The following is a 25,150-nucleotide window of genomic DNA, read 5'->3' as shown; positions in this document are numbered from 1 at the left end:
GCACGCAGCAACCAAAAGGAAAAAAAAAAAAAAGAATATATCTGATGATCTGAACTGGAAGACCATTGTGGACGTAAGGCCTAGGGGTCAGTGGCCCCCCATCGCCACCTGCCCATCGGCCCTCCCTGACCCAGTGTGAGCCCCTGTCCTAGACTTGCTTACTCTAAGAACCTGGTTCTCAGCCCAAATCTCTAAGTGTGTAAAGCACCAAGCCCAGATTTCTAAACGTTCCTCCTATTTTTTCTCCTTTCTCATGGCCTCCCGTAACTCCACCACGACGGCTGGCTTAGCTCTGCTCTCAGGGCTGCGGCGAGGGCTGTCCTCCTCCAGAGCCTCGCTGTGATCACACCTGGTTTGCCCACAGACAGGTTCAACCGTGAGAAAACCAGCAGAGGCTGACACAGACCCTCCCTCCGGCAGCGTCTCCTGGGGGCCAGGGGCAATAGGGGGACCACTTTGCGGGAAGTGGCTCTTCCCAGGCATTCAGATGGAGCATCCCTGAGCCACGCTCCCAAGGCTGATGGAGAGCGTGGAGGATGTGCCCGAGCCTTCTCTGCACAGCAAGCCCTCCAGCTCCAAGCCTTCCTTCCCTCCTTCCTGTCTTGTAGTGGCTGCAGCAGAGAGCGCCATTTGGCAGCATGGTGGTGCTCTTGGCTGTAAACGGAAACATTGGCCTGACTCCCAGTATAACACAAGATAGGTCTCTGCAGCAGTTATGCAGTCTTGGCTGTGATGACTTCATCAGAAAGGGGAGCGGGGGAAGGGGCAATGAAAGAGAAAGGTACAGCACGGGGGAACAGTAGCTCGGGAGGAAAGATTTCCCAGCAGCTCGGCTGAAGACAGTTGAGACTCCTTCTTCCCCCTCTCGATTTTTAAATCAAGGGGGAAACAAAGGCAGCAGGCGTATGGGTAAAAAGCCTAGTTCCTGGAGCCACTGACAAACCACTTGCAGTCGTGTCGGGACAGTGGTCACTTGGATGCGGGCAGATGTGGTATCCACCTCTGTGGGGCAGGTCTCAAGCCCCTGGGCTGGGTTTTCTTAAGCCCTGTGGAGGAGACTGCCTATACAGGTCAACAGCGGTTTTCACTCATCTCGCAAGTTCTTAAACTCTAAAGGCTGGGCTGGTCCTGACCCTGCTCTGTGATTTCGAGCCTAGAATGGAGAAAAACCCCAGAGAGCAGGGTGAGGCCCAAAGGGACGCTTGGCCAGGTGCATCAGGGGATTCTTGGAAGATGTCAGTCCCCTCGGAGCCTTCTCTGGCACTTGGGGGCTCTGTGTTGAAGCAACGAAAAGCTAGCCTAGTTACTGAATATGTAGCCAAACCCAGTTTGTTCACATTCATGCCATGTCCAGGTCTTGACAGGAGAACTACCCCGTTAAGGATGTCTGTTGCACACTCCACAGTGTGAGTGGTGGAAATAGTCCAGATCCTGAATACAGCCTGAGCCCCTCTCAAACTCGCTACATTCCATTCCTGGTCTGTTGAGCCTAAATAATCTTAATGAGGTTTTGGGGGTTTTTTCGGGGAGGCAGGGAGGTTGTATTATAGTTTAATGAATCCTCTAAATGTTGGCCATTTAGGTTGTTTCTTTTTTTTGCTACTCAGAACCATGCACGCTATTCAAGATAAATCTTTGCACAAAGCTATGAATATTTCCAGGAGACGAGTCCTTAGAAATGGAATTTCAGGGTATGATGTACTCAAGTCTTTGATCATTCTGTCCCTCCACCCTGGAACCCCTTCCCCTCTTGGTTACCTGAGCCATTCCAAGACATCGCTTCCTCTGGGAAGCCTTCAGTCCCCTCCCCAGGCACAGTCAGGTGCTTCCTGGTGGAAGGCCCAGAGATGTGGCTTGTGCCACCTCCCCTTCAGAGATGCCATGAGCTGCTCAGGAACTAAGGGATCCTCACTCCACATCAGAACTGTGGACTCCGTGAAACCAAGCAAATAGGCCCTTTTTCTTTTCTTTCTTTTTTTGTCAATTTAAAGACTTCAGAGTTTTAGAGCATGAGACTTAATATTTATTTGAAGTAATATGTTCATAATAGAAAATTTGAAATAGTATGAAAATAAAAATCACTTAAAATCCTCCCCTAACACGATGGTTCTATGGCTACTGTTCTAATAACTGCTTTTTCTTCCCCTCTTCACTGTATATTGTAAGCTTTTTTTTTATTTGATTAGATAATCTGAAAAGGCATGATTTTTATTGGATTCATGGTATGGATGTACCATAATTTATTTAATCAAGCTCCTATTGTTGCACACTAATGAACTTGTAACCAATTTAGAGTTGCTTTGGTGGTGGAATTAATCACAACAAAGGGATCAGGAGGACTCTATAATTTACATCAAAGGCAAAGGAAAAGCATAACTCTCAAAGTTGTGTTTCCACTGGAGGAACCTATGGTAACTATGTTCAAAGCACTGATAAGGACAAATGGTATTTTTGTTGTTTTTACCTCCAAGTAAGTCCTTGAAAAACTGACCTTCCTGTGGCTGATGGCACTCTCCCATCTTACTCTGGACCAGCAACTTTAACCCTTTCTTTCATCTTCAGCAGAAGCTCCGGTAGCCTGGAGAAGCAGTCCATTACAAGGGTTATCTTTTCTCCTTCTCTCTGGTCGTTCCTGATCTTGGTCTAAGCTACAATTCATCATAGACCATTAGTTCAGTTCAGCAAATATTTATTCTGTTGCAACCGTGGACATAGCTCTGTGCTGATGCTGGGAGCCTCATAACAGAAACCTAAAGACCTTGCAGGAATGTTGCCATAAGGTAATATCCTACCAGAAAATTACTGCTTAGAAGCATTTGGAAAGCTGGAACTTTCTACCTCTCCTATGTTACTTAGTAAGAAATAGTGGTACACTCATGTATATACCATGATCATGAGCATGGAAAATATATTACTGCACTGGGTGGGGAGCTGAGAAGAAACACAGAGACACATCAGAATATTAACATGGTTGCCTGTGAGTGTTAAAAATGAATGTTGCCTTTTTAAAATACTTTTAGAGAATATTTTTAAATTTAACCCGTGATCGGGGGCAAAGTCTGCAAAACATGCATTTGTTAGAGAGTCAAAAGCCTGGGTTAGAGGACATCCCTGGTGGCGCAGTGGTTGAGAGTCCGCCTGCCGATGCAGGGGACACGGGGTTCGTGCCCCGGTCCGGGAAGATCCCACATGCCGCAGAGCGGCTGGGCCCATGAACCATGGCCACTGAGCCTGAGCGTCTGGAGCCTGTGCTCCGCGACAGGAGAGGCCACAACAGTGAGAAGCCCATGTACCACAAAAAAAAAAATCTGGGTAGGAATGCCATCCATCCTGCTCACTGAGAATCTAGAAAGAAAACCAAGTTTAAAGTCTTAGACTTCATTATCTTAGGAATTAAGCTAGAAGCAGAGCCATAGCACTTCCTTCCCCCTGACTTTCTAAAGCTGCATAATCAAGAGGTTATAGCAATCATAGTGATAACAAGCTATGTGTTACGTGCCAGTCACTGGACCCTCGATGGAGCTGAGTCTCTACCCAAGCCTGTTGGCTTCCCCCAATGTAAACTGCTCCTTCTTAGAAGCCGAACAAAGAACTTTCCTGAACCCATTTAGCAGGCTTAGCACTGGGCCCCGAGTTACTGCCCTGTCTGTGATAAGCTTCCTAAATCGGTAAACTGCCTCAAACCTCAACTGTCTTGGCAACACAGCCACTACACACCATAAAACACTTTTTTTTTATCCAAATTTCTTCAATAATCTGCTGAAGAAGCAGATTATCTTGGGGTGGGCCTATTGGGGCTCTGCTGTGAATTTATTACAAGCAACTCTCCAAACCCACACTGAAAAATTATCCTGGACAAGCACAAAGAAAGTCTGTAAAAGGAGCCACCATCCTGAAACCAAGTTTCTGCCCTGACACTTGATCAACTTCAAAGAGAATTCTAAGGTTTTATTTTATTTTGTTTCTTCCTTCCATTTCTGGTTGAACGGTCTAATCTTATGCCCTTTCTTTAAATGTCAAAGTTGATACCACAGAGGCATCCTAATTTGGGGTATCAGGCAACATATAAAAAATGATGTATATTTTTGTGCTCTTTCAGCTTCATCCTTTGATCCCAATAGACTGTCTACCTTTTTATTCTATGCCCATTCCTCTCCCCCCAACCCCTTCCCATTTCTCATTACTCCAGAGTCCTCTTGGGTGGTCTCCTCAATTTAGACCAGATGCATGTTCTGGTCAGTGGAAAAGTCAGAATCCCAAAGACCACCATCAGCTGTGGGACATCAGGCAAGTTATTTAACCTCTCAGAGACTCGGATTCTTTTTAATCAGCAAAATGAGTTTTAAGTGCGCCGGAGAAAACACTGAGTGTTTTGCATACAGTAGGCGCCCCATAAGTGTTAGTTGTCTTCTTCCACTGTTGCTTCTGGTCTTCTTCTTGTTTGAAGAGGGGACTTTCCTCAAATCATAGCTTTCCTACCTTATAGCAGAGCAGGGGACGGGAAGTCTAGTGATGTTTGATGCTTCCTCCCTGAGTAAGGGAGCGAGTTTAACTGGCTTCACCCCTTCCTTGCTCTTGGCTGTGCCTCCAGAGCAGAGCTACAGGAGCACCGACCTTTCTGGAAGAATCATGGCATAGGCTCCTTTCAGAATTCTTGAGTTTACATTGCCTGCACAGCCCTCTGAAAATTAGAGAGTTCTGTTCCAAATGCAGAAGAATTGGCAATAGAAACTTAAGTAACTCAGCACTGTGACTTGCTTTTGAAAGTGCAGGGTTTGCAATCTGATCACAGAGAGCGCTGATACCCCAGTGCCCATAAACCAGGATTATTTGCCCAGTGAGTCTCAAAATGTGGGGCATGGTAATTATCGAAGGACATGTTAAATTGCTCCTAAAGACTCTGGTTCAGGAGGCTTGGAGCAGAGCCTGAGAATTTGCATTTCTAACAAGCTCCCAGGTGCTGGTCCTGGAGCCACGCTTTGAGAACCCCTGATGTAGCCCTCATGGTTCCCCAACAGCCCACACTTAAATTGGAAGAAGTTTTAGCACCTTCTTAGCCATTTCCCCTCTATAGCTTATTTATCTCCAAAGTTTCCGTTGTCGAGGGAGGAGTCCTATGGATAGGATTTCCGTTTGAAGAGGTGGGGACTGAGACCCAGAGGTCAGATGGCCCCCTGAGCCTCAGGAAGCCAGTTCACCACCCTGAGCCCCAGGTTGTCACAGCCGGATGCCTCCAGCCGGCTCTGCAGTGGGTGTCGGATTCTCTGACATGATATGTACTGAACTTCCCAACAAGTGTGAGGTTCTCCGTGAAGCGTCAGCTTCCACCTTTGAAAAGACTTCCTCCTTCTGAAACTTAAAACTTGAGCAGTACCTTTGCAGGAGAAGCCCCCTGACAGTGGTGAGAGGTTGGACAGAGAAGTGTCTTGTTGTATAGAATCTAGGCAAAATTCCACTGGGGCTGGATTTTTTTTTTTTTTTAATTGATCCACTTCAGTGTGTGTGAAAAGCACAGGCCTGTCTTCTGGGACATGCTTTTTGTTTATGTATTAATTTTACTTCTTCCTACCGTGAACTACCCTCCTGTCTCCCCCCAGTGCCCTCCGGCTCCCACTTCCTTGCCGGCGACCGGCCCACACGACGTGGCGGGGAGGGGGAGGTGAAATGCGCCCCGGGGAGCGCGCATTGGCCTCCCAGGTTGCGGAGCAGCGCGCAGGCCGAGGATCTCGGGGCCCCTGGGCGGCTCGGCCGCCGCACGCCCTCCCTCCGCTGCCCCTGCCCGCTTCTAGACCGCCTAGTCGGTTTCTTTGTTAAGGACGCCTGCGCGGAGACGCATCTTCGGCCCGGCAGGGGCGCACGGGCCTCACTCCTGACTTCTTAGAGTCCCCTAAGGACTTGTAAGCATATACGCTCGAGTCGAGAGGCTAAATTACGCCCCAGGGGGCTTTTTAAGTAAAATCCTAAATTTCATTTAGGCTGTTCGTAAGCCATGCGATGGCAAAGACACTAAGCCCAGGCTCGACCCCCGGCGCGGCCCTCACCGCGCAGGCTTCGTGCAGCCCGGCTTACGGGGAACGCTGACCCTCTCGGACACTCCGCCCCTGGGTCTGGGGTACGCCACTGTCCTTCCCCTCTCGGGTCGCCACCGCCCCCATCACCTCCTCCATCTCACGGCCTCCCCCCCCCACACGAGAAATCTCCCTCCCCTCGGGCTGGCAGCAAGGTCGGTAATAAGAAACCAGTTCAGTGTCAGTCGGAGAGAGGAGGGAGATAACCCCAGAGATACACAGCAATGGAGAGAGAACTCATTTTGTGTAAAGAGGGCCTCGAGTCACCAGGGAATTCCTGGATTGTCTCAGGCTGTCGTGTGTGATGTCCATCACGCCGTGCGCACACCATCTGCTCGGTATTATGCTCTCAGTTGCCAGGCTACCTGCTATACGCAGTAACACTTGACTGCCTGGCTCCACGCTCGTAGCGTTAGCCCAGACGCGCGGGGCCGGGGGGACCGGGTGGGGGAGGAAGGCGAGTCCTGATTAAGCCATCTGCAGGCTGGGAGGGGGGCGGGCGGGGGGGACACGCCGCGCGGGCGAGCGGGCGGGCTGGCGGCGAGGACCGGGCTGACACCACCATCTGCTGGGGCTGAGGAGGAACAGCAGCTGTTCCTTGTTTCCCCCGACGCGAGCACCTGAAAAACCGCCGAAGCCCTGAGCATCCTCCAGCCAGTTCTCCACTAAGCCCCGGCACCCCAGTCCCAGTCACCGCCGGAAGCCTCTTGCAATCCCCCCTCCACGGAGCCAGCAGTCCTTGGTCCACCGCCAGCAACCCCGGCCCCTCTTACCCAAACACGAGGCATGTTCTTGAAAACACGTAAGAGAAAATAAAGCTTCCTTACGCACAGATTTATAAATAAACAGATGGCTACTAGTGAGAGATTTTTACCACAGCTGCTTTTTGAAGTAAAAACTGCCTCTTTGGGGGAAGTAGGGTGTTTTTTTTACACCTCTGACCTATCTCCAGCCCTTAGAAAATTGCTAAGATCTTTTCCCTGGAAGAGAAGATATGTAAGATAGGTTCATTGGTTTTGATTTTTCCCCCCTCCCTTTATTTTACTGAAGAGTGAGAGCTTTGGGGAGTAATGAAGATCTATGTAGTCAATTGGGTTTCTGAGAGGAAGAGGCTGAATTAAGATTCTGGGTAGAAGGCAGGGGAGGTCGCTGGGCAGGGGGTGGAGTGGAGAACAAGCTAGTAATTAAAACTAAAAATACTGCATCATTTGGCTTCAAGGCATTACATTTGTGGTGACGAAAGCCCAGCCTGGTTTTCTCTGATTGCACGCGCAGTGTGTGTCCTCCTTAGAAACAAGAGCAGGGGCTTGAAATTCTGAAATTCGACAGACTAATGCTCATTAAGCCCTCTTAGACGGGGTGGGGGGGGCTTTAAAATCCACCATGTCATATGCATCAGCTAATGGCCTCAGCCAGCTCAATTTGTAAGGTGTCACTCGGTGCGTCTTCACCCTTGGCATACACACCTGAGGCTGGGGCTCTGGGTGCCACTCACCCGCTGTTGAATGTAGCAGAGCTGGTTGGGAAAGGTGTATCAACCTAGGCTCACAAATGTTTCATAGGGAGGGCAGTCCTGTAAAAGTGCACATAGCCCTCCTGCCTCTTGGTCTTCAGGTCTTTGGTGAGAAACCTGAAGGCAAAATCTTTGAGAGGGAACCACTGGGGGAAATATATAACCCTGGGAGGTAATAATCAGACTATCCCTTTGGGAAGGGTTTTACGCCCTGTGCTTTAGAAGTTCAGCAACACCCCGCCCCATCTGAAAGTAGCGCATTCCTATGAAACCTTTCCTAAGCCGAAATGGCTTACAGTGAAGAAGCAAGCACCTCAGGACACATCTTGCTAAGAATGTGCAAAATAGAGACAGAGCACAGATGCTCACACAGTTCAAAGCTATGGCAGCTTGATGCTGAGACGCTGAGTGTAGTTCCTGGGGAAGGAGCTTGGTGTTGCCACTCTTGTTGCTGGAGGCGCCTGCTGTCTCTGCCATCACTCTGCAAAACAAACACTGAATGCTATCTTAGATTTTCACCTTCTTTTGTAAAAGCGAAAATCCTCTTCAGATTTCTTCCAGTTACTAAAAACAGATACTAGTGTAGGTGTTTCATAAAAGGGGAGTGGCGTAAGTTGAACTCTTGAAAAGTGGCGGACTTGTATTTCTTTTTGGTCTAGGAAGACAGGGACCAGATATGCTTAGATGAATCTACATCCTCACCTCATTTTCCTCTCCCTTTCTTTCTGGGTGGAGAGAAGGCTGGGAGAGCAACACATCACTACTTATGGCTCCTGGGCAAGCTCACCAGGTACTTGAGGGCTAGTCTCACAGGACAAGAATATCTCAAAGTGTACAAAGATAAACGGGGCCAGCCCAGACCAGTCCTCTCATAAAACCAAGCCAAAGAGAACTTGATCTTCCCTTGGGTCTCATTTTCTTTCCAACTCCCTCCTCATTATCAAAATTGGAAAATATCAAATATTCTGAAATACACAGAAAAAACTGTATATCTGTATTTTCGCTGGCCAGCTATCTGCACTTCCGTGTGAATTCGTTAAAGTGCTAAGTCAGTCAGCCATTTGTCTCCAAAGGTGGCAAGAAACAGCTTCATCCCATTGGAAAGAAGGGTTTGGAAAACAGGTGGCAAGTTTGGGGGGAAAAGGAAAGAGTGAAATATCTTGACCTCTGCAGGGGTCAGTCATAAAGTAAACTTTTTGGTGGCATAAAGTTCCAGGCATTGCTGAGTATAAGGTCTTTTTATTAATATCTCATAGCTCTCTACCTAATAATTGTCTATGTACAGAGAAAATACACAAAGACAAGAAGTTTTAATTTCAGTAACACCACACTTACCATTTGAAAAATAGAACACAGTGTATTTATGGGAGACATACTATATATTTAGTCTACAGGCAATTCTTAGGCACACGCTTGGCACCATGGACCCGTCGTCTGGGAAAGGCCTATGCTTGTGGAAGGAATACTGAATTTAGACTCAAACTCAGTGTTCCAGTTCTGCAAGTTCTGGTTCTTCCATTTACTAACTGTGTGGCCTGGGCCACCGCACTGATTAACCAAAACTTCTTGAGCTGTTGTTTCCCAGATGAGAGGACTAACGGGGTTTTGTTTGGTTTTTTGTTTGTTTTGCTTGTTTTGTTTTCTTTGGGTGCTGATGGGAGGGACGAAGAGTACCTGAAGATGTGGGTTTCGGTGTACCTGGAAAGAAGGATGTGAATGGCTGAGCTCCACACAGTAGCGGGAAGGGGGTCCAACAAGCCCAGGCTACGGGGGCTCCAATGCAGGGCTGCGTCTCTAGGAGCTGTGTCAAACACGACTCTCTGTTTTGAGAGGAAACTGCCCACGTGATTGACCGTACCAACACTGAAGAGGTAGCGAAGCAAAAAGAGGACAAATATTAAAATCCAGTTTGACCGCACCCTGTTTTCATATAGGACGGCTCAGAAGAGGTGGATAAAGTTCATGTTGTTCACAGAGCAGGCTAGTTGCATGCATGAATGAAGGAATGCATTGATAACGATGGAAATACCATTGCAAATAAAATTTGATAACTACTACACATCCGTTTAAGGTAGCCACTTGCCTGTATACATCGCTGTAGTCTTAATTTCCTTCACCCCATATAACTGGAAATAATAACCAGTGTGGAAAAAAAGAATGAATATCTAGATTTTACAATGAGGAAATTTTTTTTAATCCAGTTTAACTGGATACAAAAATTTAAATACTGTAGAGTTACTCACATTCGTTTCTCATGATCTAAGTCTCATAATTGTGCCCCATGATATGACTCTATGTCCTTACACGTATACCCATTGAACTTGTGTACCTCTCAGACCGCAGCTCCTCTTTGTTCAGATTAATTACTTGAAACTTCAGTGAATTAAAAGAAACCTTTCTGTGAAATGTTCAGACAATACTTTGCCATTACCAGCTATGCCTGATAGAACGAACAGGAAAGAAGGCATCGAGAAAGTACATCTTATGGTCAAACACCTACTTTTCCCATCAGCTGTTTTTCCCCAATGGTCTACACCGTCGGGCTGTTACTTCCCCTGAGTACAGTCTCCGAGTAGTGGCTTGGGCTGTGTGTGAGGAGTTCTCTAACACTTTACCTCCTGTTCCTTAAGGACCAGTCCTTAAAAGTTGCCATCATTTGATTTGACTGACGGACACATAATTATAGAATCAAGAGACCCAATTCAACCCCCCACGTTTAAGTTATCCCAGACACCTGAGACCCAATTCTATCTTTAAAGATGTTGGGAGGTTTCGTATCTTTGGTCAGGGTGACACACTCCTAATTCTCACCATCAACAATTCTCACTAGCAGGATTTTTTTTTTTACACGTCAAAGCTTTCAGATGTCACAATTAATTAGAATTTCATCAAATAGCAATCTGCTGACGAATCAATTCCAGCAGTCTTCTGTAAACGTCTCTCCTGCTAGCTAAGAAGCGCATTTTAGCCAGGCAGGCAGTGAGGATGAAGAGGTAAGGTGAGGATGCCTCACTCCAGACTTAAAATGAGCCCCACCTGAGGGCTTAGTCCCTTTCCTTTGGAGGAGCACAGATTGCTAGCTGAAAATGCGGTTCTTGTTCCTTAGCCAGTCCCATCAGAAACAGACTGGACCGGGTCTCAGATTTTCCCAGAGCCGTGCTCTATTACTGTCGCCCTGTAGCCTCTCCAATCCCACCTGTGGTAAGGCCAGGTTTGAGGACCACTGGGTTCTTTTTATGGAAATGTCATGTGTGCCTCTCGGGATCCCGTAGGTCCCTAAGCCGGGCCCTACCCCATCCCCCTAACCCCTGTGCTTTCCTTCAGATGTGGAGTGGCTGCATTCTCTCCTCTTCCTGTCCTTCCAGGAGCAGCATCCGGTCGGGCTTCCCCGGACCACGGGCCCCATGCAGTCCTCCGTACCCCCGGGCTCTGGCGGCATGGTCTCCGGAGCTGGTCCAGCGGGGCCCAGCTTCCTGGGCAGCCAGCCCCAGGCAGCCCTCATGAAGCAGATGCTCACTGATCAGCGGGCCCAGCTGATGGGGCAGCAGAAGCAACAGTTCCTGCGGGAGCAGAGGCGGCAGCAGCAGCAGATTCTGGCGGAGCAGGTAACTCACGCCCATGGCGTGATCCATTCGTTCGGCAAACACTTATTCAGTGCCTGGTGTCTGTGAGGGAGTCTCAGTTCATGTCCTTCATCAAGAAATTCACAAGCCAGCATTTCCTGAGATCACAGAAGAACCTGCAGAATGTAGACCTTTCCGTTAGTTAGGCTTTTTCTTAGAATGAATTAGTTCGTTCTAAAAAGACAGGCTTCCGCCATCCATTTGAAGACCCAATTGCCAGAGACCGTTCTTCAGTTCAAGTCTGGCTCTTTTCTCGTGGCTTCTGGTACAGGGGTCTGTAGAATCAGCATGGGGGGCGAGGGTGGAAGGGGGCTGGCTCACGTGCTTCGTAAATTCTGATATTTCCAGCATGAAGAAAAAAGAAAATAATTCAGAGAACTTTGCTTCTTGGAGGAAAGTGTCAGAAGGAGGGATTGAGGAGAATTCTTACAGAATTGGTCATGAACAATGGAACAGGAACAATAGCAGAATAATAGGGCCCACAGAACTACCTGGAAACCTGAACTCGGGGTCACAGAAAGGGTGCAAACTTGAGAAAATTCCCAGCAGCTTTGAACACAGCTCAGGAAATGTTTGAGTTAAAGGCCTAACACAGAGAAAGCTTTGCTTTAGGCGTCTTTGACAACCCTTGACATATATAATTCCTCCAGCTTTGAAAGAAAGCCTTCCACGCAGGCTACTCCTCTCAGTTCCAGTGTGTTTTGTTTTTCGAGATTCCCGTGCCTGATTTCGTGTTATCTCGGGAAAGGCCTGAGGACTTCCCCAGGAGTCCCTGGATGCCTCCCGTGGGGGCCTATCCAGCACGTCTCACCCTTCTATTATAGGAGACGTGAGGCTGTCATCTAAGGCTCAAGGCCCACAATTACCCTTCTAGAATGTTTCTAATAGGATCAGAATTTTGGAAATGTATTAAGCATCCTCCACCATATCTATAGGAGAGGTTGTGTAGGCCACGAGACACGTCGAGGTCCTTAGTAACCAAGGGCAGCAGTTCAAAGTAACACCAGTCATCCCCCAAATAGAAAAATTGTACTGTTGAGCACAGTTCGCTTATGTTCCCTTGTTCGCTTTTGTTCTTGAACAGCTGTGTAATTATCTCCCTTTTTACTGAGGTCAGTCAGCTTCCTGGCAGCTCTTGTACAAACAAACCTCTATCCCTCTCACCCTGCATAAGGTGTGTGACAAGGAGCCATGCTCATATCTCTCAGACAGTGATAAATGGAGCTGCCGAGGGGAAGCTGGGCTTTGCAGATCCGCCCCTCAGCCAATCCCAGGAAATTTCAGGTGTGCCTGATACTTGGAGGGATGGTCTTTGATGTCTGTGCTGTGACCAAGACACAAAGGGGAGTCGGGGTAACCAGGCCAAACTCAGCTGTGCCAGCCCAGGGGTGTCCCCACTTGGCAAGGTCAGCCAACCCCGGGAATGAGGGGGAAGGCAGGAGACCGGGAGCATTGCTTTCACAGGATGGTGCCCACAGACCTTGAGGTGAGAGAGTGCGGGACCCCTCAGAACCCGGGACCATGGAAAGACAGACATAGGGCTCCTCAGAAGAGATGAGGAAATGGGAAACTGCAAAAAAAAAAAAATGAGTATAGGGCTTCCCTGGTGGCGCAGTGGTTGAGAGGCCGCCTGCCGAGGCAGGGGACACGGGTTCGTGCCCTGGTCCGGGAGGATCCCACATGCCGAGGAGTGGCTGGGCCCGTGAGCCATGGCCGCTGAGCCTGCGCGTCCGGAGCCTGTGCTCCGCAACGGGAGAGACCGCAACAGTGAGAGGCCCGCGTACCGCAAAAAAAAAAAAAAAAAAAAGGGTATAATTCCTTAACGACTGTGTGTTCCGGGAGCTGAAGAGGGACCAAGGAAAGAACAGTTCACTCTGGGTCACATCCTTTGCTTATGGTATGATTTTGGAAAAACCACCTAACCTCTCTCCTCATCTGCTAAATAAGCTTTTCCTAATCTCCCAGCCTTCCTCCTGATGCTCAACATGAGTAATAAGTGTAAAACCCTTCGGAAACTGCACAAGGTGTGGATCTGCCACTTGACCCTGGGGTCACAGAAGGTAGTGTACGAGCTGCAGCCACACGTGCCAGCCATCCTGTGGGACTAGCCCAGAAGTAAGTCAGAGGGATGTAGCATCTCACCTGCACCTGGGGAAAGTGCTTATTGATGCCTACATTTTTGAGGTTGAATGTGGCCAAGCTGATTTCCTTGGTCCCTGCAGCGGCAGTGAAAGCATCCTAACACTTTCAATTTTGCCAACAGCGTACTGGGAACGCTTGGGTTTCCGGAAAGGACATGTGAGGGAAAACAGAAAGACTGGGGGTATCTTGCATATCTTTGGGAACTTTCAAATGGTTCTCAGTGGACTTAGAAATCAGAACAGAGCAAGTTGAAAGCAGGTGTGAATTAACATTTAATGCGTTATTCTCAAGAGCACAGAGCGTGTCAAATCCCACCCATTCACAAAGGTTCAACAGAATCTGGAATTTTGGATCTGAAAGAAACATTGAGGATCATGAAGTCCCTTTGTTTTACACACGAGGAGACTGAGGCCAGGGAGCTTACATGATTTTTTTCAGAGATCGCAGAGCTAGAGAGGGGCAGAGCCAGGACTGGCACCTGGGCCCCCTGACTCCTGACTGACAATCCACCCCAGGCTACCCCAGGGCTGATGCCCAGTTGTAAGTGGAACAGTTAAATTCTTACATAATATGGGAAGTTTGGCTTCTGAGAAGCTTTTAAATGCTCACCTTACTCTCAGTAATGTTCTTAGATTGCTGCCTAAAAGATTAGCATGGTTTCTTGTCTACGCTATGTCTATACAATTAATTCATTTCAACGGTTTCGAGCAAACCACCACAGGATGGGGTGAACAGAGGCCCTTCTTTTCTTTGGTTGCCAGTACTGGCTGGCCTTGTCAAGAAAAAGAAAGAAAAAGAAAATTATAGAGCTGCCCAGGAACAAAAACAAGAGGAAAAAATAGAGATAAACACATGTGTTAAGAAGTGGTCAATGTGTGTTATTTTTATAATGAACACTGTACAGAGCGGGGCCCTCGTTGTCTGTTTTCCTAGCCCTCGCAGATGAAAGGTGCTTGATGCATATTCCACAGCTGCAGAGGAGGTCAGATGACATGCCGAAGGTCACGCAGCTACCTGATGGCAGACCCAGAACGAAAACCCCTTTCTTTGCTCCTTCCACCTCACTCTTATTTTCTCTCCCTTTTCACATACAGCATGATAATGATCATAATAGCCTTCCCTGTATATTGGTACCGGTGCCGGCAGTGCCGAAGCCTCGTGACTGGAAGAAGAAAAACTAAAACGCGGGCCTCCTGGCTCCTGGTGTACGTGGAACCCCACGCGGTTTCCTCAAGGCAGTAAATGCTGTATGTTTGACTTGTGGAGATGTATTTTGCAGGCAGGGTGGCTTCCTGGGAATAAAATGAGCCTTTTTTTTTTTTAAAGGCCCTGAGAATCCCATCTTCCTATACCCGAAGCATCTATTTTAGGTCCTTAAAAGTTAGCTGCTTGTCCGTTTGAGCTCGGTACCCACCGTGCTGAGGAAAGCACGCAGGCTGACGTCGGAAAAGCAAAGTCAGAACTGCCTCCCTGGCTACACCTCCCTCATAAGCCAGCAGGTCCACACAGCAGAAAGGCCACAGATGTTCACCGAGGATGTTTGCAGCAGAGGGGGCTCTGACAGCCGAAAGCCAGAAGCACCCTAAGCAGCCACCCCTAGTAGCATGGGCAAAGACATCGTGGGATGTTCTTATGGGGGGAATACTACTCGACAGTGAGAATGAATGGACCCCACTGCAGGCATCACCGTGGATGGAGCTCCCAAACGCGATGAATGCAAGAAGCCAGTCCCCCAGAAAACAGGCTCAAGTACATTGTCTCAGGCCACTTCTCTGAAGCACAGAAGCAGATAGAACTAACCTGTTGCTAGGCTGGCATAGTGTGCCCACGGGTCAGGTGAAGGGCAGTGGCTGGGAACGGGCAGGAGGGGCTTCTAGCAGCATTCTGCGTCTCGACCCATGAGCGTGTTCCTTTGTGAAAATCCGTCACATGGGGCACGGATGCTACACACTTGTGCCCTGACCTGTATGCGTGTTATTCTTCAGTACAGAGTTCAGGTGTTGAAAACCGCTTCCTCAGAACAGCCAGGAGATCTAACTGTGTGCCTCTTCCCACCCCGCGCCCCCGGCCCTCCTTGTCCTATCGTTTCAGCAGCTGCAGCCGCCACAGTTACCCCGGCAGCACCTCCAGCGGCCGCGCAACCCATACCCAGTGCAGCAGGTCGCCCAGTTTCAAGGTGAGGCCGGTGCATACCTCTGCCATTGTATCCATTCCAGTGGGCAAGTGTAAGTGAATGTAGAGCCAGTGACAATGCCACGGCTGCTGTGTTTGTGTCCAGGTAATATTAAAAATATTTAAGAACTGATGATGCCAACCAATCAGAATCCCAGGCGTTAACCTTTGGGTCGCTGGGCCCCAAGAGGTCCTGGTGGGCCTGGGGCGGGGGCGGGGTGGCGGTGGGAGTGGGACTGGAGCAGCTGTTCTTTACCAAAGGTACGGAAGTATTTCGGTGGTTTAACAACCAGCAAAGACATACTGGCGCCGACTGACCTAGTATCAGCCCTGTTTACGTCTGGATCGTCATCTCAGTGGCCATGGGGAGGAGTGGGGGGAATCCCGTGTCACATCTTTCTTGCTAATCCCAGTAGGTCAGCTGACCAAAGCCCTCACTTCCAGCAACCTTGTAAAAGAATCTGGCTTTCGGCAACCACTAATCTCTGCTGAACATAGAAGGCAAATAGGAACTTGAGTTTGATTGGACTTTCTTGATCCTGCGGCCCTTTGCACAAATCCTGAATCATGGCCCCCGGAGCAATGGGTGCACTGTTTGTGCGACGCTGCCATTTCTCTGTAAAGTAGAAGGTCCACTCAAATATCAATCGCTCCCATCTAGAGGTGGGAGCCCCTGTGGGTCTTGTATGGGGTGGAGGATGAGTCTGAGGACCCTTCCCAATCTCATCCACAGGAGTTTTCAGGGGGCCACAGGGGTCATGAAGCAGCAGAAATCCTCATTCCTGTCCTCTGTCCTTTTTGAAGACCTAGATCAATGCATCCTGACTTCTCAAATGTTACCTATCGCTTTGACAATCTGCCAGAAGCTATGAAGCCCCTTGCACAGAAATATCCATATATATAAATAAATACAAACTTTGTGGATCATTTCACAAGTGTCACCCTTCTCCATAGACTGTGGGTGAAACTTCTGTGATCTAGGGCAGCCTTTTTCAGTCTTTGGGTTGCAACACTCAAGTAGGTTGCGAAGATGATTGGCCACAACCAACATTTTTTAACGAAATAATAGAAATGATTGGAGTGTATCATAATTAGGGCAACTTTTGTTTCTGTCCTAAACCCACATGTGTATGTACTGTGAGTTGTGGCTTAAGGAGTCTGAAAGCCGCTGATGTTCACGGCCAGATCTCCCTGAAGATTGCCTGTGGGACCCCCTGGGGCTTGAGCCGCTATCACCCCCTCCCATCCCTGGGACATTTATATCACTTCAGATCCCTTTGGACTCGACACAGGGAAGGACAAAGGGAGTTTGTTCTGTGCACTAAATTAGTGCCAATATTCTTTGAAGAATTCTGTTTCTCACTTGGTCAGTGGGGGGGAGGAGTGGGAAATAGTCATTGTTACATGCGTAGTTTTTGTTGCAGACCCGGAGCCCTCTTTTGTACCTGTGGCTCTCAGACTTGAGCCTGCATCAGATCACCAGCACGGCTAGTTCAAAACAGAAGCCCGCCCTCACCCCCAGAGTCTCTGATTCAGTAGGTCTGGAGCAGGGCCTGAGAATTTGCATCTCTAACAGTTTCCCCACAGTTGCTGTTGCTATTGGCCCGGGGCCATACTTTGGGAACTGGTGCTTTGTATTATGAACTAATTTAAACCACTAAGTCTGATAAACCTGGTATTGTGTCCCTTGAGTTTTCTAGGTTCATAACTCATGTATTATTTTTTGGAATACAGGGACCCACCAAAATTTAGTAACTCCTCTATGTTATGAGTTATTCTGAATGGTTTGGGTCCAATTTAAAAGTTCTACTCTTTGAACTTTTCTAAAACCCCAAATCACAGGTAATCAACCTAAAAAACTTAGCTCCATTTAGGCTAAACAACCAGCGGCATTTTAGGTTTCCTAAGCTGGTTGATATGATAACTTTTAATTTTTTCTTCTGTATTTTCATGTAATTTTACTGATATCCTAGATATCACAATGTTATGTATCTGGGAAAATAGCAAATTGATAGATAAAAAATATTGTCCTTGGAGAGAAGTTCTGTTAGGAATAACTTGTCTGAGACCTACAGGTCCACTGACCACTACAGTTTTCAAAGGTTTTAAAGACGAACTTTCTCTTGCTGAGTTCTGTGTCTCTGGGCAATGTTACATGCCTAGGGGAAAAGCTTATTTTACATAAATATAGACTTCTTGTGAGTGAAAATAGAACACAGACCCTTTTAGGGAAAAAATTGCATGTTACCATCTCTGTTTGAATATGGAAAATTTTCTTTGACGTTGTGATGTTAACCAACAGACAAGAAAATTAATTTGACTACAGTATCTCACAGTAATACCTGTTTTAGACAAAAAGAAAAAAGAAAAAGTAGTCCATTGTTTAACATATGTAGTTGTCAGATAAAGACACGTTACTTCTTTGAAGGCATTTGAATTTTTTTCCTTTGTATATTTAAAATTACCCAAGTTCATAAAACCAGATTAATATGAGGTTTTTTGTTTTTCTTAGGTTGAAAATATGGTGCTGACTGCTGATATTAAAAGGTCCTTTTTTTTTTTTTAATAAGAACTACATCTCGATAGTGTAGTCATGGACACCAAGTAAAAATAAAGGTTGGCTTGGATTAATGGTTCAATACTTCTTAAGAGGCACTGCAGCATTTTTGCCCTCTAAAGAAAGGAAACTATTTCTCATTCACAAAATTAGTCCAGTCAATATCTAATCCCGCAACATATTTGTTCTAAGTTACAACAAAAAATGTCCGAAATATAAAAGTCCTTTCATCTGTTTCCAGCAGCCTGTTTTATGTAAATTGGGTCTATCCAATCAATCTCTGAGTCAACAATATTTTTCCCTTAAATTTTTTTATAAGCAACTCAATAACCCATTTCACCACAGCTGATCAGGCTGGCCATGTAGTCAATACAAATTTAGTTGTTAAGGTCACAAAGCTTCATAACAAGATTGCAAGTTGCAATATATACCACCATCCAGTGTTTAATCAGGAACTTTTTTTTAAAACTCCACTTAGATACAATTAAGCTCAAAACAAAAAATGGAAACGTTTCTAGGGATCTGCCCCCAGATCCTTCTGCTTTCCCCACAGTAACCATTTCATTTTTCAATTCAGCATATTGATCTCAAGTCACAAAACCTTGTCCTAATCAAAATTCCCATAATTTTCTTTCTTAAAGAAAGAAAGAAAATATGGAGACATATTTGCTGCCCAGAAATCAATAACCCAATCAGGAAGACAAAAACACACTTCAGTTATCTGCCAAGGTGCCAGGCTTAATAGGGTTACACTATTCTCATCTGGTTTCTCATCCAGGTTCCAGGTAGGATCAAATTTGCTTATAGTATCGATTGGCTCCCATGCTGCACCTTTTTTAAATGTCCAGGAAAAAAATGATTTTTTTTTTCATAGACTTAATCATTAGAAGGGACACAGAAAAATCCATTTCTGTGCACCACCTAGCCCTTGACGACATTGACGGGTTCTAAGGGTGACATTTCTATTCTCTTGACTGGTTTAGAAATTTCCCGGAAACGTGTAAAGAAGGACTCACTCAAATGTCTAATTAGGGTTGAGTGACTTGGCATTGATATTCTGGTCAACTTTTAAGCAGCGTCATTAAAACTGCCTTAGTGGTCATTGCTGATTTGAAGGAGTGGCCTTTGTTGGAGAAATGCATAAAGTTCATTGCCAAGTAGCAAGTAGGAGGACGATTTCTTTTTCTAACTCAGGAAGCTGGCCAGTTCGCACCGACATATTATGATTCAGAGAATCTGGAGCATGTGGAAGTCTACGAGTGGTTCCAAGAAATGTCCCATCTGTCAAAATAGCTTCTTAGCAGAAGCGATAGCCTTTAACCTCTCAAATCCTACTCAAGTCTTAGGGGAAATTAGCCTAATGGCCTTTATTGATAGTATTCTCTGCTGAACCATATTCCACTTCACAAATAGGATATGCAAAGTGATCAGCCATTTCTGCCTAATTTAGCCCAGGAGGTGAATTTCCTCTCACCTCCAAAAAGATGGTATCTTATTGGTTGAGGATGGCATCATATCAAGACGGGTGAGAAACGATTTGTTTCTGAAATGTGAACAAAAATAATATCAGGGTATATCAAATAGAAAAGTCAACTACAGAAGCCTATGTACTTCATGGTCCCAGTTTTCATGTGTCTATTTATTTATTAATGTAAGTTAGCGGTGGTCATCTCTGGACGATGGGAATGACCTTAATTTTCATCTTTATGCTTTTCACTATTTTCCAAATTGTTTACCATCAGCATATGTTACAGTCAGAAAAATAATACTCTGGTATTTTTAAGGATTTATTATGAGTAGCTCCTTTCATCTAAAAGAATTTTGTCAGTCCCAAAGAAAAGTCCAACAACTTGTTACCATACATTGCTTGTAGAGATGAGTGAACAGGTCTGTCCTTTTCTCCCTGCAGGGTCTCCCCAGGACATAGCAGCCGTGAGAAGCCAGACAGCCCTCCAGAGCATGCGAACTTCACGGCTGATGGCACAGAACGCAGGCATGATGGGAATGGGACCCTCCCAGAACCCAGGGACAATGGCCGCAGCAGCCCAGTCAGAGATGGGACTGGCACCTTATAGCACCCCACCTACCAGCCAACCGGGAATGTACAATACGAGCACAGGAATGACCCAGATGCTGCAGCACCCAAACCAAAGTGGCATGAGTATCCCACACAGCCAAGCCCCGGGGCCGAGGCAGCCCACCTCGGGGCAAGGGGTTGGGATGGTGAGTGGTTTTGGTCAGAGCATGCTGGTGAACTCGGCCATCACCCAGCAGCACCAGCAAATGAAGGGGCCGGTAGGCCAGGCCTTGCCCAGGCCCCAGGGCCCACCGAGGCTGCAAAGCATTATGGGAACGGTCCAGCAGGGAACACAGAGCTGGCAACAGAGGAGCTTACAGGGGATGCCTGGGAGGACTAGTGGAGAATTAGCATCGTTCAACAACGGCGCCAGCTACCCACTGCAAGCTGGCCAACCGAGGCTGACCAAGCAACACTTCCCACAGGGACTGAGCCAGGTGGTGGATGCGAACACCGGCACGGTGAGAACCCTCAACCCGGCTGCCATGGGTCGGCAGGTGATGCCACCGCTCCCGGGGCAGCAAGGCACCAGCCAGGCCAGGCCAATGGTCATGTCTGGCCTAAGCCAGGGTGTTCCCGGCATGCCAGCGTTCAGCCAGCCCCCGGCACAGCAGCAGATGTCCGGTGGCAGCTTTGCCTCGAGCAGCCAGGGCCAAGGCTATGAGCGGAACCCCCCTCAGGACATGTCATACAATTACAGTGGCGACGCAGCTGGGGCCTCCTTCCCCAGCCTCTCAGACAGTGCCGACCTCGTGGACGCCATCATCAAAGGTGGGCCAGGGGACGAGTGGATGCAGGAGCTCGATGAATTGTTTGGAAACCCCTAGTCGAGAGGGGCCCCGACAGCCACAACTCTAGTGGTTAAAGCTTCAACCGTGAAAGAGAAACAGGATGTTGCATCATCCTTGTTTTTTTGTTTATTTGACCTGCATAATCTGAGCAAAACTGCAGCCGGCTGACAGTGGAAGATCCAGGTGCCAATCCACAGCCCCGCTGGGCCTCATTTCACCTGATTTTCACACAGCAATCAAGACAGACGCCCTGCGAATCCCGCTGCGAAAGAGGGGGACGCACCAGAGACAGGTGGGTAAGATGATTCCGTAGCCCCTCTGCTCGGCCCCCCCTGTGATTGTCCGGCCCCGCAAGAGCCGCTCTGGCCAAGACAGACTGCTGCCTGACCTGAGGGGGCCGTCAGCCCCTCCTGGGCCTGGTCCAGAGGCTGTAGCTTTGGAGACACGAAGGAGAGAGAGCCCGGGACTGAGAGTCCCACGGAGCCTGCTGGGTGGTGGCACAAGCCAAAAGCACACATCAGAAAGGCGCTGAACTCCGGCTAACGAAGAGATGTCAGGCTTCAAGACATGCTACTGGGTCTGGAGGGTGGGTGCAAAGAACAGTGAGATGTCACAGGCAGACACAGGATCCTACAGGCCTGTCGCCTGCCCGTGATGACCCTCAGGAATTTTAGAGCGACTGCCTCACAGAGTGAGCTTGGAGAAGGGTCCTGGCAGTCCCGGGCGGGCAGCCCTCTGCTGGTGACCGGGGTGGCCGTCACTGTGGGGAGTTGTTGAGCTGGAGCCTCCTGAGGACCCGACAGGACCCAACACATCTTGGCAGTTCCCATCTACTCCTGGAGGCCGAGGATGGAGAGGCCCCGGCTGGACGCTCTGTGTCCGCTAGCACGGCCGCCTTTCTCCCCAGTCCCTGCCCTTATTCCTCCTCGCCTCTACCCCAGTCTGCACTTGCTCTTCCTTGCAGAGTAGCCAAGAAGAAATGAAGCTTTTGTCTTTAGGGAGCCCGGGCAGAGGGGAGATAGGTGCAAGAAGAACTTAGACAATGCCTGAAATGCAAAGGTGACACTGGAGTTTCCTTTCTCTGCCTGGAACTAAGTGGGCCACTCTATGCTTCTGGGACACCAGGGAGGACTGGCCTGGACATCGCTGGCTCTGGCTCCCTTTGGGAAAAGCCTAGGGGGTGATACTCTAAAATCAGCCTGGCCCTTCATCCCTACTCACCAGAAAGACAAATCTCACACCCTGAAAGTCGAGGAACTGAAAAATCAATTGCTCCACTTCACACATTTTGATAATGGAAAGCAAGCAGGTATGGTTCCTTTCCTGTGGGCAAAGCGATCCACTCCTGAAGTTCTGTACGGTCGTTCTCTTGGTAATTCACTCAAATCTGCCCCAACTGAAGTCTGTCTGAAGGGATCCATAACCTCCACTGTCGTAAAGCTGATCTCATCCGTCCTTTCCTCCCCTCCCACTGTCACGTTTTGGAGGCCGCGTGGCATAACCATTGTCCTAAGTGAGTGGGAGTGGCGTGAGCTTTCCTCCCGCCACCCCCTCCCTCCGCGTCCAAAAGGCAGGCTCGCTTCCGCGCACTCACGTGTAACTCGCCACGTCAGAGCCCCGGCCCAGCCACGGGAGCCGGACTGGCTGCACTGGCGGCGGGTCCTGGGAAGGAAGGGGGTTCAAATGAAGAGCTGGGGCAGAGGATACAGAGAGGCGGCAGGCAGGCAAACACTGCCCTTGGCTTGCTCGCCAAGTACCAAGGTCATAGCCCTACTCAGCCAGGGGCAGGATGGAGAACAAGTGGGCCACCCCTGGGAAGAGGTGGTGGGGGGCAGGCTGACTGTGAACTCCCTGTGTGGGGAGGGACACTGCCAGGGAAACTCTTGAGTGGAAACAGATGAAAACCAAAAACAAACAGAAGAAAGTAAACAAATGAGAAGACACAGAATATATAATTACCTTTTTCTGAAAGGTACAGGAAAGAAATGTATAAGAAATGATGAGAAACTGGAGGTGGCTGATGGAGGGGGAGGGCCACTCCATGCTCTTTTTAAAGCTTCCTCCGAATGCTCAGTACTGGGACCAACTACATAGAGAGGTAGATTTTAACAAGGTGGTTTTGTTTTGTTTTTGTTTTTACTACGGTGCTGATGTATATGTAATGTCTAAAAAAAAGTTATTTGTAAATAAGTTTTTACAATATGACAGATATCACTGGGTCTACTATCTGTAAAAAATATACATATAAATATATATATACTGTTTGTTTAAAATAGAGTATTTTTATTTCATTCCGTAACTCATCATCCAGCAGTGGTATTGCACTTCAGATGACATCATATTACTAATTTGTACTGTATGACCTCGGGCAACTTCCTCCATTTGATTCAGATTTTTCTAGTTTTCTGTTTTTACTTTGTACATTGAGCATTGCTTATTTCCTTTTAAGAAATGTACAGAACTCTGAAATGTAGAAATGAAGTGATGTTGACATACCACTTTTAAAGAAAAAAACAAATAAAAGATCATTATCTGAACCAATCCAAAGTTGAGTGTATTTTAGGACTGTCCCTGGAGCTCCAGCCTTAGTTAAGCAGACGGATTATGCCTGGGTTTTAACTGATTAACTGCAGTTCTTGTCTCAAAATTTTTATATCATTATTTAAACATTTAAGTAACAGTGGAGATCAATCATTCCCAGCCTTTTTAATTCCACCATGCTACTAAAATGTTCTAAATTTGCACCCCAGGAGATGTGGCAAAGGTAAAAGAAGAGAGTCTGGCCAGCACCACCCACAGAGAGTTGAATGTACTTAGAAGTTTACAGCCCTCCAGAATGACATTAGCCAATGACCTGCCAGGAGCATGAGAGCCCAGTTAACTTGCCTGGACAAACCCTGAGATAGCATTTCTGTTCCAAGGTCCCCTGCAGGATCAGGCAGAGGCTGGGACTTTGCCAGAAGGTCCCCCCTTGCTTGGCTTCCTGTCTTTTTCTGCCTTGTTTCCCCCTTGTTTCCCTCAGTTTCCCCTCCTGGGAGCCCTTCGGTGACAAATCACACACATGTGAATCCACTCCACTTCTAGAAGACCTGACCTAAGTCTTCCCATCAACCTTTAAAAAGCATGGTAAAGCAACATGTTTCAAAACTGTCTGGGTGAAGCAGAAAAAGAGGCCACAAGAATAGAATAAGGTCATCATCAAAAATAGATCCAAAGCAAAGGTGAGTTTTGAGATGTACAAACCAAGAGAAAGAATGAACTTGACTATGGAAGAAGAGGCCAGCCCTACCCATGGTGGGCTGTGGTTCCAGACCAGCTGACAAATAACACCATGTAAAAAACAATGTGACACTGGGCTTTGTCCCAGTGATACGGGCTCAGTGACATGAGATCAAAAATGAACTGATTCGCGGGTGGGGATGGGAAGGCTGACAACAGAATAAAAACATGAAGTCTGAGAAGGGCTCCTCGTCCTGATGAGGCAAAACCACATATTTTTATTTACTGCACTGCACTGGATGGATGGAATACCATTCTCCTTTAAAATGGTTTCTTATTTATAATCGTGTTGACCTTTATAAAGTCCCAGCGCAGCAAGTGTATAACGGGGGAAGAAGGAGAATAAACATCTTTCCAAGAAGTCACTAGGCACTTGCCCCGTAAGGAGGAGGTATTTTATCGCTGAAAGTTAAGGCACATTCCAAAGCATTAAAGGAGCTATTTCTGCCTTTAACCGTTCTTTTCAAGGAAGGTTGTATCTAGAGAAAAAGGATAAAAAACAAATGACCTGATATTTTTCCTTATTAATGACTTTTTTGGCCACACCTCCTCTACTTCCAATCCTGCAAAGTGCGAGAGGAAAAATACCTTGGAAGAGAGCAGGGCTGCTTGTTTGTGTAATCAGTCCTTTATCTTTCTAACTTATTTTTCATTTTAAGTTCTAAGGACATTGTATTTCCATGCTGGTGTTCTCTGGACAAGTTACTACAGACACCTGTTTCATTTCATAACAAGCGGAGGTAATTAGGGCAACATTCACACACTTGGGGCCCAAGCGTCCCTGCCACGTCTAGGACAGCTGCTGGGCCAGAGCTAATGCTATGGTTCTATCCCTACCTCAGATCCCAAGTCAAGGATGCAGCACTCAACATAAAACTCTTTCAGAGCTACTGAGAACCTGACTTTAGCTTTTAACTTTGCCTCAGAC

General features: G+C 47.5%; 1 protein-coding gene across 1 annotated transcript in view; it reads left to right on the top strand.

Annotated features, from left to right (window-relative positions):
- The window catches only part of MAML3 (mastermind like transcriptional coactivator 3), a 426,464-nt gene extending 405,485 nt beyond the window's left edge, over positions 1-20,979 (top strand). Inside the window, exons 3-5 of the mRNA XM_065878219.1 lie at positions 10,947-11,186; positions 15,438-15,522; positions 19,985-20,979. Of these exons, the coding sequence (XP_065734291.1) occupies positions 10,947-11,186; positions 15,438-15,522; positions 19,985-20,979 (1,320 nt within the window). The remainder of the gene's footprint in view (positions 1-10,946; positions 11,187-15,437; positions 15,523-19,984) is intronic.
- The last annotated feature ends 4,171 nt before the right edge of the window (positions 20,980-25,150 follow it).

The sequence above is a fragment of the Phocoena phocoena genome, chromosome 5 (assembly GCF_963924675.1).
Source record: "Phocoena phocoena chromosome 5, mPhoPho1.1, whole genome shotgun sequence".
Taxonomy (NCBI): Eukaryota; Metazoa; Chordata; class Mammalia; order Artiodactyla; family Phocoenidae; genus Phocoena; species Phocoena phocoena.
Note: the sequence above shows the minus strand (reverse complement) of the source record. Positions and strands in the feature narration are given on the sequence as shown.